The sequence below is a fragment of the Canis lupus genome, chromosome 27, assembly GCF_003254725.2.
Source record: "Canis lupus dingo isolate Sandy chromosome 27, ASM325472v2, whole genome shotgun sequence".
Classification (NCBI taxonomy): domain Eukaryota; kingdom Metazoa; phylum Chordata; class Mammalia; order Carnivora; family Canidae; genus Canis; species Canis lupus.
The window spans coordinates 45,252,104-45,271,164 of NC_064269.1; the positions used below are offsets into that span (position 1 = coordinate 45,252,104).

A 19,061-nucleotide genomic window follows, 5' to 3' on the forward strand; every position below is an offset into this window, starting at 1 on the left:
CGCACCGCACAATTCAGTACTTCGGAAGCCCCCGCGCCCGCACCCCCGCTCCAGGGCGCACCCCGGGCCGGCGCCAGCATCCGCCCTCCCCGGGGACCTGGCGCGCTCCGCGTCTCCCATCCCCCATCCCCCACCCCGCTAACGGCATTGTGCGCTCTCCTGCAGGCGGCCCTTGCGCGGCCCGCGGCTCTGGGCCCGGCTTCTCAGGGCGGTCGCACGTGTCCATCCTCCGGGGGGCCGCTCGGGCGCACGGCTGCTGATTGGCGCCTCCCCCGACCCCACCCTTCCCGCCGCGCTCCAGCCTCCAGCGCCCTGGGCCCCAGCTCAACCAGCCCCCCCCCCCCCCCGGGAGAAGAGAGCCACTTTGGAGCTCCTTGGAACACCGTTCCTGGAGGGAATCAAAGTGTCCGAGAACGTGTGGAAATCACTTTATCCCTCCCGGCCGCCTACTTCTGGGGCGCACGACCTCCGGTTCCCGGCGCCGCCGCGGCACGACCGGCGCCCGAACTCTCGCACGTGCAAGGCCCCGGGTCTGCCCCGCCGCAGGCACCGCCCGGCGGGCCCTTTAAAAGGACGCGACCACTAGGGCAGAGTGGGGGGCGGGAAAGGCCCTCGCGTCCCTGTGGCTCAGGTCGGTGAAGGCCTCGGCCCCGAGCACCCGCGCAGCGAGGGGGGCCCCGGGGCAGCCCGCGGGCCGGCTCGCTCCCTTCGCGGCCCGCCCCTCGCTCCTCGGGGCGCCCGCTGCCCTCCCCTCCCCTCCCCTCCCCTCCCCCGCTCTCCCGGTGCAGCTGTCCGGGCGGGGGGTGGGGCGCGGGGCGGGGGTTGTTGTTGTGGCGAGGCAGCCCCGCCCCTCCTCGTGGCGGCCCCTCCCTCGGCCCGCGCGCGGCCCCGGCCCCGGCCCGGCCCGGCCCGGCCCCGCCCCCGGCCCCGCCCCCGGCCCCGCCCCCGCCCCCGCCCCCGCCCCCGCCCCGGCCCCATCTGTTTTCCCCGGCGGTGGGATGATTATATTGTACCGCGCTGGGGGCGGCCGCAGCCGCAGCCGCGGGATGGGGCGAGCGCGCGGGCCCCGCCGGCAGCCGCAGCCGCCGCCGCCGCCGCCTCAGTGAGTCGGGCCCCCGCCCGGGACGCCCGCCCTCAGCTCCTGCGCCCGCCGAGCCGCCCCCGCCCCGCCCCCGCCCCCGCCCCCGCCCGAGGAGCTGAGGCGCGGCGCCGCGGCGGGAGTCCGAGCGGGCGAGGCGCGCGGGCAGCGTGGGGCCGCCGGGGCTCTCGGGGTCGCGGCCGCCGCCGCCGCCGCCGCCGCCGCCGCCGCCGCCGCCGCCGCCGCCGCGCCGGGGAGATGTGCCCGGAGGAGGGCGGCGCGGCCGGGCTGGGCGAGCTCCGCTCCTGGTGGGAAGTCCCGGCCATCGCGCACTTCTGCTCGCTCTTCCGCACCGCTTTCCGCCTGCCCGACTTCGAGATCGAGGTGAGCGGGCCGCGGGGCGCCGCGCGGGGGCGGCGGGGGCTGCGGCGGGGGCTGCGGCGGGGGCTCCGGCGGGCGGGCGGCAGCGGCGAGGGCTCGGAGCTGGGGCACGAGGCGCGCGGGGCCGCCCGTCGCCGGCGTCCGGCCGCGGGACGCTGCTCGAGGCGGCCGTGCCCAGCGGCGCCCTCCGGGGCGAGGCGGAGCGGGGGCTGCGCTTTTGTACGAGTCCGGCCGGGGCCGGGGCGGGGGCCGGGTGTGGGGCCGGGGGCCGGGGGCCGGGTGTGGGGCCGGGGCGGGGGCCGGGTGCGGGGCCCGCCCGGTGCCGTTGGAGGGCGAGCGGGCTCGGCCGCCCCGGGTGCTCGGCGCGGCGGCCGGGGTCTGCGGGGCCGGGAGCGGCGCGCGCACCCGGGCTCTCGGCCGCCTGGGTTCCCTTGGGGCGGGCGGGCGGACGCGGGGCCCGGCGGCGGCGCGGAAAGTTGAGCGCTCCGTTATTCCCGGCTGCGCCTCTCGTGCGGCGCGCGGCCCTCGGCGGCTCGCGGCGGGTCCGGCCACCATTATCCCTCCGGCGGCGGGTGGGAGGGGAGGGAGGGCTCTTCTGGCCAGGCCGAGGGTGCCCCCGGACCCGGGCTTTGTGGTGAGCGGACGAGGGCCGGGGTCCTGCGGCGGGACCGGGGCGGGAGTGCGCGCGGGGCGGACGCGGGGGCCGCCAGCCCGCCCCGCGCCGCCCGCGCCGCCCGCGCCGCACCCGCCCTCCGTCCGCGTATTTTTATTTATTTTTATTTTTGGAAGGCGGCGTGCGACATTTGATTGGCTGGCAGGTTGGGCCGCCTGCTCGCCGCGGCGGCGCGGACGTGTGGGGGACCCAGCACCTTTTGCGGCGGACAAAGGTGAATGGAAGCGGCGGCCAGTTCTCCCCGGGGTCCTGCCCGCGAGGTGGCCGGTGGAGCGCTCGACACAAGGATTACTCTTTCGCGGGAGCAAATCGTTGTTGTTGCCTCCCCACCCCCACCCACCCTACTTTCTGCCATTTTCAGAGTGATTTTGATTCGTGTATTCCCAGGGTTTCTGCCTCACCTTTATTTTTAGACTAAGTGGTGTTTGCGGAAATATCATTCGCTTCTCGCACGATCCGAGGGCTGGAGCCCGCTCTTGTTGCGGAGTTCATAGGACTGGGAAAATAGAAAGATCAAAAGAGGAACGCTGGGAGAACGAGGCGGAGTGTAGGCTGATAGCCTGGGACCGCGCTGCGGCTTTCGGCGAGTCTCCGTTCCTGAAGCCGATTAAAACAACGCGAGGAAACCGCAGGCTTGTGTTGGGAGGAAGAGGAGGGAGCTTGGGCGTCCTGAGTACCACCGCAGCGCCCGCTCCCGAAGTTTGGGAGTGATTGTTGCGAGCGCGGTCCTTACCGAAAATATAAGCAGGACAGCTGTTTATACTGCTGGACAAACGGGGCCGCGAAAACGACAGCTTTGAGAATGCTTAAATTCAAGAGATGCTTAACAGTTATCCCGGTAGTAGGGTTTTCTTTTGGTTGTTATAAAATCGCAAGTAGTTCAACTTTGTCCTGCTGCTCAAAATGGTGGCTGTTGTGGGAGGTGTTGCCTGTGACTGTGCCATCTTGGGTGCTGGTAAACTTGCCCCTTGGCCCATTTTCTTCTTTGCAAGATAATAAGATGGCTTAAGGACCCGTTCTAAAAATACTGTGGAAAAACTCATCTTCCAAAATCCATATACTCCCATTTTGTTGATGGAAAAATAGAAATGACTAATTTTGCCTTAAATTGTTGCAGATACGTAATCTCTAACTTGTCTTATATTCTAAGAAAGAAACTTGTGGTTTTTAAGTATTAGCTGGTATAATTCCTTAAGGAAATGTAAATTAATCAGGAATCCTGGGTGGCTCAGTGATTGTCTGCCTTTGGCTCAGGGCCTGATCCCGGAAAGCTGGGATCGAGTCCCACATTGGGCTCCCAGCTAGGAGCCTGCTTCTCCCTCTGCCTATGTCCCTGGCTCGCTCTCTCTCTGTGGCTCTCATGAATAAATACGTAAAATCTTTAAAGAAAAAAAAAAAAAAAAAAGAAGGAGATGTAAGCTGATCAAAGAGGTCAATTTTGTGTGTATAATAGAAGTGGAAAGGGATCCCTGGGTGGCGCAGCTGTTTGGCGCCTGCCTTTGGCCCAGGGCGCGATCCTGGAGACCTGGGATCGAGTCCCACGTCGGGCTCCCGGTGCATGGAACCTGCTTCTCCCTCTGCCTGTGTCTCTGCCTCTCTCCCTCTCTCTCTCTCTCTCTCTCTCTCTCTCTCTCTGGCTATCATAAATAAATAAAAATAAAAAAAAAATAGAAGTGGAAAAATCATTGTTACAGGTGAATAATTTGGGCTGTTTGAGATGACTGTCCTTTCTTTTGATTCGAGTGGTTCTTGGAAGTGACACTGTTGTTTTTAAACTGCGTGCTGTTTGAAATACATGCAACAAGAACAAATATTTGGAATCCATATGCACATTTGTATGTCCACACTGTTTTTATTACAAGTTCAGTAGGTAGGTAACAAATGATAGTGACTTTTTAACTTACCCAGTTAACGTGTGATCCTCTCATGGCAGGTGTGTTTTGAGATGGTCAATGCAAATTGTAACTTAAAGTTTTTAATAGTTATCAGAAATTAAAATTAGTCGTTTTTAGGCTTCTAACAAATTTGACTCCTGACAGTGCGGAATTCATGGAAAACATCGTATGTATGTATGTATGTGGTCTTGCACTAAGGTGGGGCTCAGACTTAAAACCCGGAAATCAAGAGTCCCATGGTCCACTGACGGAGCCAGCCAGGCGCCCCTGAAAAACATCAGTTTCTAGTTTGAGTATAGATAAGTGATTTTTTTTTTTTTTGGCTTAGCTAATTTTTTAATCTAACAGTTTATTGTCCTGACAGGAGAAACAACCCCTTGGTTAGAGTGTATGATAACAATGGAAGACCCTTCTTAAACAAGCAAAAAAGCAATTCTGATGCTGAGTTGTACTTGTTAGGCCAACTGGAAAGGCCTACTATCTTAATTTGCTGCAACTTTAAAAGGCAAAAATGATGAATAATATACCAAGTGATAGAAGTTATAAACGAGCTTTTTTAGGAAACCAGTTTTCAGCTATGGGGAAATATCTTGTTTTGTCCTTGACCACCAAGCTGAACTCATGGGTTTATAGAAAATTTAGGAAGCAGAATCTTCAAGGACTTGGCTTGTATTTATCTAGAGTGCAGTAATCTCTTAGATAGGTGAGTGAAGGGCTGGGAAGATTCATGCTGCAATTCTGCAAGAGGTCAAGACCTCCCACTTACAGAACTGGTCCCCCCAAAATGGATAGTTTTATTTTTGCTTATAAAAAAACCTTTTTACTCTGTTAATCAACCTTGAATGTACAGAATTTCTTTAGGGATTCTGTAATTATCAGATAGAAAATCTGTGAGTCTGTAGATAATCCTTTAAGTTCAAAATATCTGGTTTTAAAAACCGTATTGACATTATATAAACCTTGAAAATTGTAGCACAATGTAGGTAAGAGAATTAAAATCACCCATAATTCCACCACTAAGAGATAAAAGCTGTTAACTGTTAACATTGTATCCCTCCACTCAGGGGTGAAAGCTATTAACTGTTAACATATTTAGAAATTCCCAAATATGCTTACAATGTATATGTGTTTTTATTTTTCAGATGAGGAGATTGAACTATACCTGGACAAGAGTAGGTTAATGACACTGAATTCAGTAGTTAGTGTTATCAAGCACGCCTACTCTACTAGGTGCTTAACTTTGAACTGGGAGATTACCAAAGAAGTTCATAACTTGCCTCCTTGGCGTCAGAAGATTCTCTTACTATTTCAGAATGATTTCATTTAAATCAAGTATTTTACAAATGTTTAACATTCCAGTGAGTTAGGCTGGTTAAGTGTTTTGTTTGTTTTGTTTTGTTTTACATTTTAGTTTTCTAGGCTAGTTAAGTTTTATCCCAATTTGAGAAATGACACATGGTAAGTTAACCTCCCCAATGATATTAATGCTGATTTCCCCCCCCCCCTACCAGGTGCTCCTCACAGTGAATGTAGTGTCTTGATCAAAGTAAGGGAAGGGAGTATAGAATAATTTTGAACAGTCTGGTCTGGAGTTAATCATGATGGGGATGGGGGTCTGGTGAGAAATCTCATCACAAACATTTTGGGAATATTTCTCTCTAGAGAAGAGACTGGTGCCTCTAAATGGCTCTTTGAAAATGGTCATGTAGAATTAATTGGATGGATGGTTTGTGTTTTAGCAGCATAGCAAAAATAATCTGATTGTCCTGTCTACTTTTCTTCCCTGGGCTTCTTGCTGTTGATTACTGAATCCTTTACTTGCCTTGGATCTCCTTCTTGGTTATGGCTGTGTGTAGATAGACGCTCATCTAACGAGCATGATGATCTGGGGGCAGTATCTTTAATTCAGATCCCTGGATTCTACTCTTTGTGTTTCTCCTTGGATCCAATCCCTTAAGATCACCAAGGCATAAATTATTTTTATTTATTTTTAGTTTTTAAAGTAATCTCTCCACCCAACATGGGGCTTGAACTCGTGTCCCTGAGATCAAGAGTTGCGTGTTCTACTGACAGAGCCAGCCAGGCACTCCAAGGCATAAATTATTAAGCATGAAAGTAAGAAAATAAGAATTGCTGAGAGTAACTTATTAGCACATCAGTCATATCAGGAGTTCTTAAGCCTGGGCCTATGGATGGGCTCTAGATTTTGTGTTGCTGTACATATATGCACTTTGCTGGAAGAGAGGGCCTGTTACTTTTATGTGAAAGAGGTCCCCAAACATACAAAGGTTAAAAAGCCCTGAACTAGATGAAAGAATAAGTTAACCTTGAATAGGGGAACCAGAAGCCTGGTTTTATGGCACAAGATGATACACTGGACTAGGAGTTGGGAAACTTGAAATTTTTATTTTTTAAAATAATATTTTACTTATTTATTTGAGAGCACGTGTGAGAGAGTGACAGCACGAGCAGGGAAGAGAGGGAGAAGCAGACTCCCTGCTGAGCAGGGAGCCTCCCATGGGGCTTGATCCCAGGATCCTGGGATTATGACCTGAGCTGAAGGAAGCTGCTTAACCAACTGAGCCACCCTGGTGCCTAGATTGTGGTTTCTTTTTTTTTTTTTTTTTTTTTTTTTTAAAGATTCAATCCATCGATTTGAGAGAGGGTGAGAGTATGAGTGTGCACGAGCATGCAGGAGCATGCACATGAACTGTGGATGGGGCTACGGTAGAGGCAGAGGGAGAAGCAGACTCTTCTCCAAGCAGGGAGCCCAACACAGGGCTCACTCAACAGGACCCTGAGATCATGACCTGAGCCACAGGCAGCAGCTTAACCAGCTGAGCTGCCCAGGCACCGCTGAGTGTGTTGGTTTTTATTTAGTTAGTTAGCTCTACACCTGACCTGGGGCTTGAACTCATGACCCTGAGATCAAGAGTCACATGCTCTACCTGCTGAGCCAGCCAGGTGTCCTCAAATGTTATCTCATTTAATCCTTAGCTATCTGTAACCGACTTTATGAGGTAGGAGTTACCCTTATTTTAGAGATGAGGAAATTGGAAATTGAGAGAGGCTGAGTTGATTTCTCACCTGGGTCTTAGGTTATTTGATAACAAATTTTATGCTGTTGCTACTATATCACATTGTTCCTATTTCATTATCTAAAATGAAGGGCTAGACCTGTAAGTAATGACCAAGATTCCATAGTGCAAATCTTGAGTTTTTTTATTTTTAGTAATGTGGGATACAGAAGATCTATTAAAACTTCTGCTGAACTAAGTACAGAGAGTCAAGTTCATGATTCCATTTCTTTCAGCAAGTATATACTAAGCATCTACTATGTGCTAGGCACAGTGTATTAGGTAATGGAGGTACAGATGTGAACATAACACAAAAATACCTCCCCTCTTTTCAGTGGAAGGAGACAGACAGTAAATGAATTGTTAAGTGTAGTATGTCAGAGGATATTAAAGCAGCATGGAGGCATAGGGAGGGCCAATTGAGGGATTGGGTTGTAATTTAAAATAGGCTGGTTAGGCATAGTCTCACTGAGAATATGGCATTTGAGCAGGATCAAAGGAGATAAATGATTTAAAATGATTTAAAAATGAGTAGTAGTTTGTGAAGATTTTACTTTTTTTTTTTTTTTTTTAAGATTTTATGTATTTATTCATGAGAGACACACAGAGAGAGAGAGGCAGAGACACAGGCAGAGGGAGAAGCAGGCTCCATGCAGGGAGCCCGATGTGGGACTGGATCCCGGGACTCCAGGATCACTCCCTGGGGCCGAAGGCAGGCGCCAAACCGCTGAGCCACCCAGGGATCCCCCAGATTTTACTTAGGAAAGAGAGAGAGAGAATGAGTAGAGGATAAGAGTTGAGAGAAAGGGAGATCCTGGCTGAGCAGGGAGCATTATGGAGGACTTGATCCCAGGATCCCGGCATCCTGACCTGAGTGGAAGGAAGGTAGATGCTTAGCCGACTGAGCCACCCAGGCAACCCAACACTATTCTATTTAATGTAAGACACCAGATGATAAACATTTTGTAAAGATTCAAGATCTGTTCCTTCTCTGAGAGGTAAAGCAGAGACACAAACACAGATGTGACTTACAGAGGGGGCAAATGCAATATGCAATTTGAAATTCTGAAAGAAAAAAAAAAAAAAGAAATTCTGAAAGAGGAGAATGTTCTGTCAGAGTATATCTGTTTCCAAAAGTGAGGGGCACCTGGCTTGGCTCTTGATCTCAGGGTTGTGAGTTCAGCCCCATGTTGGGTGTGGAAATTATTTAAATTTTCTCTCTCTTGGGGATGCCTGGGTGGCTCAGCGGTTAAGAATCTGCCTTCTGCTCAGGGCGTGATCCTGTGGTCCTGGATCGAATCCCACATTGGGTTCCCTGTGTGGAGCCTGCTTCTCCCTCTCCCTCTGCCCATGCCTCTGCCTCTCTCCCTCTGTGTGTCTCATGAATAAATAAATATTAAAAAATTTTTTTCTCTCTCTCTGAAAGTGAATACTGGATCCCATTTAATTAATTAATTAATTAATTTATTTATTTATTTATTCATGAGAGACAGAGAGACAGAGACACAGGCAGAGGGAGAAGCAGGCTCCATGCAGGGAGCCCGACGTGGGACTGGATCTCGGGTCTCCAGGATCACGCCCTGGGTTGAAGGCAGGCGCTAAACCGCTGAGCCACCCGGGCTGCCCTGGATCCCCTTTAAACCAACATTCTGAAAGCGAAGGCTTCTTTTTTTCTTTTTGCCAACCATGTGAAGCTCCAAAGGGGTAGTTGGGAGCTACTACAGTCGTAGAAAGGACAGTACCCTCTCGTTTCCGAAGGACAGCCTGTGTTACCCTCTGGCTTGCTTTATGACGGAAGTTGAGTGTAGTGTTCCTTAATTTTCTGGAACAAAGTTAGGATAGCCTAAAATATACCTTGGCAGCAGTTGGTACAAATGGACTCTCTGCCCTTTGATCAGGAGAGGTTTAGTGCTCGATTCTGGCTATAAGTAAGAATGAGGAGCATTAGCAGAATGCTGGAAAACTGCAGGTGCAAAGTTTAGGTAAAAATTCAGTGTGGACAGAGCCTAGGGGACAGAACCACACAGGTTCTAACTATATGGTTTTAGATCTAGTTGATGTGATTGAATGTATTTTCAAAAGGAATCAAGCAGAAAGTCAGGAGCCTGGATTGTGGGCTTACCTCTGTCGTTTACTTGAGTTACGACCTTAGGCAGATTTTAGGTTTCAGATGCCCCATACATAAAATGGGAATTTTTAGACTAGATGATTTTTTTTTTAAGATTTTATTAATTTATTCATAGAGACAGAGAGAGTGAGAGAGGCAGAGACACAGGCAGAGAGAGAAGCAGGCATCATACAGAGAGCCTGACGTGGGACTCGATCCAGGGTCTCCAGGATCACGCCCTGGGCTGCAGGCGGCGCTATACTGCTGCGCCACCGGGGCTGCCCAGTCTAGACGATTCTTAAGTCCTGTTGTTCTAGGAATGGTTCTTAGCATGCATAGCACTAGTAAGTGATTCAGAATATCATCGACCTCACTTACTAGGATCAATGTGGTGACCTGTGTTAGGCATGCTTTACAGATTAACTTTGTACCACATGACAGCTGCAAATCCATGCTTGACATGTTTGTGAATTATATGAACTTGTCTTTCTGTGGAAATCTTGTCTGCAGACATGCTAGATAGATTGAAGGTAGATTTTAGTACTTGATTGACCTCCAAGGTCCTCAGACTGAGCTGAGATTTTGTATTGTGAGCCTGTGAGAAATTCTGGAGGATGAAGGAGGTCCTGAATTAGGTTATTTTCCCTTCACTTTTGTTTCCTCACTTTTATTTTTTATTTATTTTTTAAAAAATAATTTATTTATTCATGAGAGACACAGAGAGGCAGAGACATAGGCAGAGGGAGAAGCAGGCTCCTTGCAGGGAGCCTGATGTGGGACTTGATCCCAGGACCCCGGGTGACGCCCTGAGCCAAAGGCAGACACTCAACCACCGAGCCACCAGACTTCCCTCCCCACTTTTATTTAACATCATTCATATTTGGAACGTTGAATGAAATCCAGTTATAGCTTCAGGCAAATGGCTTGCTTTTCATTTGGTATGAACTTTATAGATAGCATGTTGTCCTTCTGTATTTTCATGTTTCAGTAGATGCTGTTCCTTGAATGCTTTTATTATACATTCTTTACATTATCCTCTAATCTTTTTTTTTTTAATTTTTTTAAATTTTATTTATTTATGATAGGCACACAGTGAGAGAGAGAGGCAGAGACACAGGCAGAGGGAGAAGCAGGCTCCATGCACCGGGAGCCCGACGTGGGACTCGATCCCAGGTCTCCAGGATCGCGCCCTGGGCCAAAGGCAGGCGCTAAACCGCTGCGCCACCCAGGGATCCCCATTATCCTCTAATCTATATTAATTTATATTGAGAAACTTTGGAAAAGTTTTTTCAGTAATTCTTATAACTGATTTTTTTTATAACTGATTAATGAATTGTTAAATAATAATATTGAGTTCCGGATTCTGTGGGTTTCTTTAAGGTGTGGGGTTTCTTAGCCTCAGCACTATTGATATTTTAGACTAGGTAAGTCTTGTGGAAAAGCTGCCACATGCATTTTAAGCTGTCTGGAAGCATCTCTGGCCTCTACCCTCCGTGTGTGCCAGTAGCATCCCCAGTTGTGACAAATAAAATCGGCAAATTTCTCCTCAGGGGGTGGGTCCAGAGATCACTGTGTCTGAGATTTACTGCTTTAAGGTATAAGTGGGGAAGACTTTCCAGTGTTGGTCATTGTATAAAAGGTACACTGTGAAGATGATGAGTTTTTCCTTCTATAGTAATTTTCTTCCCCTAAATGCAAACCTTTAGTATATTTGTTTATAAAAATTGAAGGAAGTTAAAGTTGCTCTCAGATGTGCACGTTAGTAGTAATTACATGTGTTAGAAAACTGGGAAGCAGATGTTTTGTTAATATTTTTCTATATTGGGGAGTCATTTAAGGGTGGAAGTGGTTTGAGGGCAGTTAGGAGGTGTCTTGGATCTAACTGGGTCCCTGAAAGAAAGGTCTCCCTTAGTCAAGGCCTGGCTGCCTGGCACTGTTGGGGAAGAGGGGTGTTGTGTGATAGTCTCAGGCTGGCTTCTGCACTGCCATTGCCTGTCAGGCACAGGTTCTTCTTAACAGATTTCCTGAGCTTTGTGCAGTGGTAGACTAGTTATGACCAGGTCAAAAGTTAAGTGAGATCTAAGTTGGGGGGGGGGGGCGGGGTGTGCGTGCATGCATATGCTTGCCCATCTGAGACGTATGGGGTATGTTGCTATATAAAGTTTATTATTCCATCAGAATTTTCACCTTAGAACACACTAATAACCTTTCTTGAGGTCACTCTAAGTATCTTCATGATTTCTCTCTTTGGATTTTCCCTGTAGGCAAGTATGGCACTAATAGTTTATGGATCAAGTGGGTTTTCATTTTGGTTTGGAAAAGAAATTGTTTTTAAAAGATTTTATTTATTTAAGAGAGAGAAAGCACGTGCCCAAGCACAACCAGGGGGAGAGGCAGAGGGAGAGGGAAACAGAGAAGCAGGTTCCTCATTGAGTAGGGAGCCCAGTGCAAGGCTTCATCCCAGGCTCCTGGGATCATGACTTGAGCTGAAGGCAGACACTTAACCGACTGAGCCACACAGGGGCTCCAGGATTGGAAAAGTTGTATTTTGATGGTGATTTAGCAGTAAGCTTTTTTGAAAAGAAATACTACAGAACTTCAAGGGAGATGGTATCCATTATCTTTGGCTTCCCAAGGTGCTTTTACACATAGAGTGACCATCTCAGCGTCCATCTTTGCCATGGTATTTGGTCCCTGCAGAGATCCAGCACCTTATTTTTTGTTCTTTATTTCTCTTGGCTGGGAACTAAAGCCTGACCATACTTTTTTTTTTTTTTTCCCTCTCCTACTCCATTGTTGTGCTAGTCTACTGATGTCCTAGGTTTTGTTTTGGGCTGTGGTGGAGGAAGGTGGAATTTCTGGTCTGAATCAGGGTATTAATCTCCAGAATCTGTATAAATAAGTTGGGGTGAAGTCAGTCACTTTGGCAGCCAAAAGCAGTTTTCTCCAGGAGGGCGAATGACCCCTCAGAATAATTTTGTTAAGTGCTCTTTTTGCTCTTCTTTATTCACACCTTTAAAATAGAATATGGCTTATGTGAAAATACATGAAATGCAGTATTTGATTCTCCTGTTTGAAGTCTCTGATCTCATGTGACTTTGACGATTTGATTTGCTTTAAGCGATGTTGTGTTCTTATAAGTTTCACACTGTAATGGTCAGTTTTTCGCTCTGATTCTCTAGCCCAGACTTTTAGGAGCAGTGTTGCTCTACTTTTTCCCAAGGGTGGATTTGCTGCAGTAACTGACTGCCTGATTTGGCAGTATGTCACCAAGGCATGTGGCCACCTGAATTAAATGTGTGAATGGTTGTCATAGCAGACTGTGTGCATCCTTCTGTGCCCCTCCCCCCGCCCATAACCTCTAAAAATAAATGAAAAGAGAGGAAAGGGTCACAATTACACTAACCACTTCATGTTTTTAATGTTGAACCTTTAAATCATGTCCAACTAATAATTCCCAAGAATGGCATAAGTTCTTACAATTGCGAATGCTGTTACGCAGTCTAGTTGGCTACAGGAGTGTTTTTTTCACCTGACCAGTTCTTTTTAATGAACACCCCTTCCTTGAGTGTTCATTGTTTCAGCAACAATGGCACTAAGGACAGTTGATTTGCTTCACAGAAAATGTGTTAAATTAACAGATCTACTTCTTTAGCAAATCTTTTCTTTCCCTCATTCCCCATTGTGTCTCCACTGTCTCCCTGAAAGGTTGTGTTTGCATATTCTTTTAGGTGTGGGAGACCATTTTTATAATTGGTGTCCTGAAGTTCTTTGTTCAGGAGACACTGTTAAATGGGGGAAAGATGATTTAAAGAAAATTTTCACCTGTTGACATAATTAAGGGGTCTAAAAAAAGAAATTAAGGGATCTAACTTTGGATTTTTCCCTACTCTTAGACTCAGTGATTTGGGTTAGTATCCTACACAAGTGTTTACTATTCCCCCCCCCCCCCCCCCACACACATTGTTTCTGTTTCTGAAAGGCTTTTCTCCCCTCATTTTCCATCGTGTTATAAAAGGAGGCCTCTTTACAGGACATTTGGGATTGGGAGCAAAATGTTCTAATTGACATTGAGGATCCTTGTGTCTTCATAACACTAGATTTTCATCACCTTCAGTGCTTCACACTTCAGTGTGAAGTTTTAGACAAGAATGACAAAATTTTAGACTTAGAATGTCCTGTGTACTAAATTTTAGAATAAATCTGGTGTTGGAAGCTGGGATAGAAGAGAGTGAAGGAAGACAGAGTTTAACTATTGGAATGAAGAGTGTGGAATGCTGAAGGTAGCACATTGTACGAAAGGACTTTGATCATTCGCGCTGTTGAATAGGTGGGACTAGATGACCACCAATGTCGGATGCATAAAGAAGGCAAAATCAGTTACGTATGTTTTTGGTTGCAAGTAAAGAACACCATACCAACAGCAACTTTTAAAGACTTTGGACCAGCCTGTAGTGGAACCTGGAGGAATGTGGTTCCTGGCAGGTGTGGCAGCTCTGAAGAGTATAGTTTAGCAGTTGGGCAGTGGTGTTTCCCATGGTGACAGGATGGTTTTGCAGCTCCAAGGTCTGGAGTGATGCAGAGAAGTATAGAAAATTACAGTAGAAAACAGCCTTTGAGTTGGTGATGTGAAGGGGTCGAAGATGACTTCAGAGAAGCCTGTTTGAATAGGAAGAGTGAGGCTAAAACTGCTTTCTCCTGGAATGATAGAGGAAAAGAATGCTCTAGGAAGCTTAAGGGAATGGTGGGGAAAAAAGGAAATTTAAAACTTTTTTCAGGAATAACATATAACCATCACAAGAAGAAATCTTAGTTCTTCCGTGGTTAACATTTTAATGTTGTACCAAGGGAGTCGATTGCAGTACCTTTTTTAAGAAAGTTTTTGTTTTTAAAGAAAAGCCAGCCTATTTCCAAATTCTACCCCATGTTTTATACTATCAGTCCTCTCTATTTCTCCCTCTGATTGTTGGGACAGGGGTTGGTAGTTACCCCACCCTAAGATTGTCAGTTGTTCTGTATTTTAGTTTCCTGTTTCGTTAAAATGAAAATCTATACATGGGAATGTATCCTTTTTCTTTCGAATTTTATATTTACTCTTGCTTAAACGATTGAATGTTTGGAATACTTCAGTTCTTAGTTTCTCTCTGTTGATAAGTATTTAATGATCTGTAAGACTGCTACTTAATACAACTCTGTGATCCTTTTATGGGCATTTGCTTATTACCAATAAGATGGATATTAATGATAAGTCCTAATAACACGTGCCATGCCCTGTGTCCAGTGAAAGTTACATTTCAACAGAAGGGGTTTTTTGTTTGTCTTCTCTCCCCGCTGGCTGTCCAAAAAAATTTGGAGGTTATTGGGCAGTTCTAGCAGCTTCTGATCCCTTCTCCCTCCTCCTGGGTCAAGTAAATCTATATCCTTAATAGTAATCTAATATGTCTTGCAAGAAAAGGTGAACCGGGTCAGCCAAATCCCTATTCTTGAGAGTGTAACCTAGGAAATGTAAGGATTTTCGAGTTAGAGTGGAAAAGAAGCTAAAACTAGCACCATGATAAGCCATGATACAAGCCAAAATCATGGATATGAGGGAGCAGAAACTGACAGAGACCCGGCATTAGAGGAGGGCTCCAGCTCCAGTCTATTGGTATATATCCTGCAGGAACCCTCAAGCTTGTTAGGGGGTCCGCATTCCTTGTACTCCAAAGAGACTATAACACCTTCCTTACTTTTCTTTATGTGCATACATTAAATATTTACAAAGGTAGGATCATAGTTTTACATACTCCACAGGATCCTGTTTTATTTAGTTAACAGTATTACATGATATAGAATGCCCTTTCATTTCCTGCATTATGACTTTTAAGTAAACTTCAGAGTATTGGCACTCAGATTTATTTTAACCAGTCTTTTGTGGGGCATTGAAATTATTTTTAGTTAATGGTTCATAACAACCATGAACAGAAATTTTTTTCCCGGGGTGCCTCGGTGGCTCAGTCCATTAAGTGTCTGCCTTTGGCTCAGCTCCTGATCCTGGGGTCCTGGGATGAAGGCCCTTGTCAGGCTTCCTGCTCAGTGGGGAGCCTGCTTCTCCCTCTCCCTCTGCTTCTGCCCCTACTTGTTTACTTGCTCACTCTCAATCTCTCTCAAATAAATAAAATCTTAGAAAAAAAACTTTTTCCCAAGAGATTTTTTTTATTTAAAAATTTTTTGAGGCATGTCTTGGCTCAGTGGTTGAGCATTGAACTTTGGCTTGGGTCGTGATCTCCGGGTCCTGGGATCGAATCTCCCATCGGGCTCCCTGCGGGGAGCCTGCTTCTCCCCTCTTTCTAGGTCTCTGCCTCTCTTAAAAAAAATCTTAATAATCTCTTAATAATCTCCACACCCAATGTGAGGCTTGAATTCCTGACTCTGAGATCAAGAGTCACAAGCATCTTCTGACTGAGCCAGCCAGGTCCCCCAAAGTTACTGTTTGTGATCATTAGATTTTTGTTATTACTTTCCATTTGAAGGCTTAAGTTTTGAGTTTTCTTCAGTCATTTTTTGTGTCTGTTTTATGATCAAAGCGAACATGAATGTGGTGCCCACACTGGGTGCTCTAGGCAGTGCTTTAAGTGTTTCTCATGCATCAGCTTACCTATTCTTTTTTAAAATTGAGATATAATGGACATATAACATTGTTAGTTTCAGGTATATAACATAATGATCTGCTATTGCATATATTGTCATGTGATCACCACAATAAGTCTAGTTAATATCCATCACCACATATAGTTACAGGGTTTTTTTTTTTTCCTTGTGATGAGAACTTTTTTTTTTTTTTAAGATTTTACTTACTTATCCATGAGAGACACACACACACACACACACACACACACACACACACACACACGCAGAGGCAGAGGCGGAGGGAGAAGCAGGCTCCATGCAGGGAGCCCGACCTGGTACTCAATCCCAGGTCTCCAGGATCACGCCCTGGGCTGAAGGTGGCACTAAACCGCTGAGCCACCCAGGCTGCCCATGATGAGAACTTTTAAAGACCTACTCTCTTACCAACTTTCAGATATACAGTATTGTATACTGTAGTTACCATGCTCTATATAACATCTCCAGGACTAACTTATTTTATAACTGGAAATTTATTTTTGTTTTTTAAAGATTTTATTTATTCATGAGAGACACAGAGAGAGAGAGAGAGAGAGGCAGAGACACAAGCAGAGGGAGAAGCAGGCTCCCTGCAGGGAGCCCTATGTGAGACTCCCTGGGACTCTGGGATCACGACCTGAGCTGAAGGCAGACGCTCAACCACTGAGCCACCCAGATGCTCCTATACTGGAAATTTGTGTCTTTTTGGCCACCATATTTTCCACCCCCTACTCTGCCGCTAGCAACCACCAATCTGTTCTTTGTATCTGAGTTGATGGGAGTTGTTTTTATCTTTTTTTTAAAGATTCCACACATAAATGAGATCATGCACTATTTGTCTTTCTCTGACTTATTTCTTGGAGTATACTGCCTTCATGGTCTATCCATGTTCTTGCAAATGGCAAGATCCTTCTTTTTTTTAAATTGCTGAATAATATTCTCATCAGATTTTCTTTATTCGTTCATTGATGGATCCTTAGATTGCTTTCCTGCCTTGGCTGTTGTGAATCTTGCTGCAGTGGACATGAGGTGCATTTTCCTTTGGATATATTCAGAAGTGGAATTGCTGGTTCATGGGGTAGTTCCATTTTTAATTTTTTGAGGAACTGCCCTACTGTTTTACATAGGGGCTGTGCACCAGTTTACACTCCCACCAGCAGTGCACAAGTGTTTTCTTTTTTTCACATCTTCCCTAATAACTTTGTTTCTTGTTTTTTTGTTGATAGCCATTCTAACTGGTATCAGGTAACATTGTAGTTTTGATTTACATTTCCCTGGTGATTAGTGATTTTGAGCACCTTTTCATGTATCTTTTGGCCATTTGTGTGTCTTTGGAAAGATGTCTACTGACCTCCTCTGCCCACTTTTATTAATTTTTTTTTTTTTTTGCTATTGATTGGTATTTTTCTATTTAATTCCCCTATGAGGTAGACATCACCTTTTATCTCAGCCTGTAGATGAAGAATTGGAGGCACACAGAGGTGAAGTGATTTGCCCAGTCACATAACCAGCAGGTGGCAGAAGTCAGACCTGAACCCAGAACGTTTGACTTCAGTAAAATGCCAAGACCTTTATTAGTGAAGGAAATGAGTGGTAGTGTTGATGAGGAAAATTGGTAGTCAGAGCAGGTTCTTTTAGAGGCCTGTTAGGAGGTGGGTGAAAATAAATTCTTGTTAATATCATGGCATTAAAAAGGAGTCTTAAGCAAAAATGTAAGAGCATAGAGTTTGGAAAAATGACACTTAAAATTTTTATTTATTAATTTTTTAAGTAATCCCTATACCCACCATGGGCCTCGAACTCACAACCCTGAGGTCAAGAGTCACATATTCTACCTTCTGAGCCTACCAGGTACCTCAGGGAAAAAGACATTTTAGATGTGAGAGAAATCAGTTTTTCTCTTAATACTCAAAATATGTGCACAGTGTGTCACTATCTATTAAGAATTACTTTTGTTATTTTCCCATTCTCCTGTAACAGCTGGCTGGCACTTTTAAAACATTTCTTTAATTTTTAAATAACGTCAAACTTCTAGGAAAGCTATAAGACTTGTACAGAGAAGGGATCTCTGGGTGGCTCAGTGGTTTGGCACCTGCCTTCGGTCCAGGGCGTGATCCTGGAGTCCCAGGATCGAATTCCACATCAGGTTCCCTGCATGGAGCCTGCTTCTCCCTATGCCTGTGTCTCTGTCTCTGTCTCTCATGAATAAATAAGTAAAATCTTAAAAAAAAAAAAAAAAAAAAAAAAGACTTGTACAAAGAATTCCTGAGCCACTTCACCTAGGTTCCCCATTTGCTTTATTATCATGTCTTCTCCCCACCATTCCTCCTCTGTCCATTTCCATTCATACATCCATCCATCCATCCACTATTTCTAGCTATATAATTTTCCTCCTTCACTTTCCAAGAGTCCTTGATACCCCTTTATCTCTCACATAACCATAGTACAGTTATCAAAATTAGGAAGATGGGGATCCCTGGGTGGCGCAGCGGTTTGGCGCCTGCCTTTGGCCCAGGGCACGATCCTGGAGACCCGGGATCGAGTCCCACGTCGGGCTCCCGGTGCATGGAGCCTGCTTCTCCCTCTGCCTGTGTCTCTGCCTCTCTCTCTCTCTCTCTCTCTGTGATTATCATGAATAAATAAATAAAATCTTTAAAAAAAAAAAAAAAAGGAAGTTAATAGTAAGATTGGTAGATAATACATCAGATATTACCAACCTACCCAATAACATCAATATATATAATGTATATATTACTATACATTTTTAATATAGTATTACTTTAGAAATTCTTTTTGTGATTCAGGTTTTTAATCTAAGATCATGCATTACATTCAGTTATTGTTCTTTAGGCTCCTTTAATCTGGAATGTTTTTTAAGCTTGTCTTTCATGACCTTGACCTTTTGGGAAGAGTACATTTTATTGATTGTTGCTCAATTTGGGTTCATTGAATGTACCCTTATTATTAGGTTGAGGTGTACTGTATTTTTGGCTGGAATGCTAAAGAAGTGGTGCGGTGTCCTTTGTGCATCATCTCAGGAGTTATGGTGATGCCAGTTGGTCCCAATTTGATCACTTGGTTTAAGATGGTATCTGCCAGGTCTTACCACTGTGGAGCTACTGTTTTCCCCTTAATTACATATTTAGTGGGGGAATACTATGGAAACATTCTCATCAGAATTTCACCCATTAGTTTTATTTTTTAA

The 19,061-nt window shown here is 46.0% G+C and overlaps 1 protein-coding gene across 5 annotated transcripts in view; it reads left to right on the forward strand.

Moving 5' to 3' along the window:
* Window positions 1-1,306: 1,306 nt before the first annotated feature.
* The window catches only part of LOC112668957 (cat eye syndrome critical region protein 2), a 174,368-nt gene continuing 156,613 nt past the window's right edge, over window positions 1,307-19,061 (forward strand). For 4 of the 5 annotated variants that reach the window (XM_025461586.3, XM_025461591.3, XM_025461590.3 and 1 more), the window contains exon 1: window positions 1,308-1,462. In XM_025461586.3, coding sequence (XP_025317371.3) covers window positions 1,337-1,462 — 126 coding nt within the window. In that variant the 5' untranslated portion in view covers window positions 1,308-1,336. Of the gene's footprint in view, window positions 1,463-19,061 lie in introns of all 5 variants that reach the window. The other variant, XM_025461587.3, reaches the window with a different exon arrangement.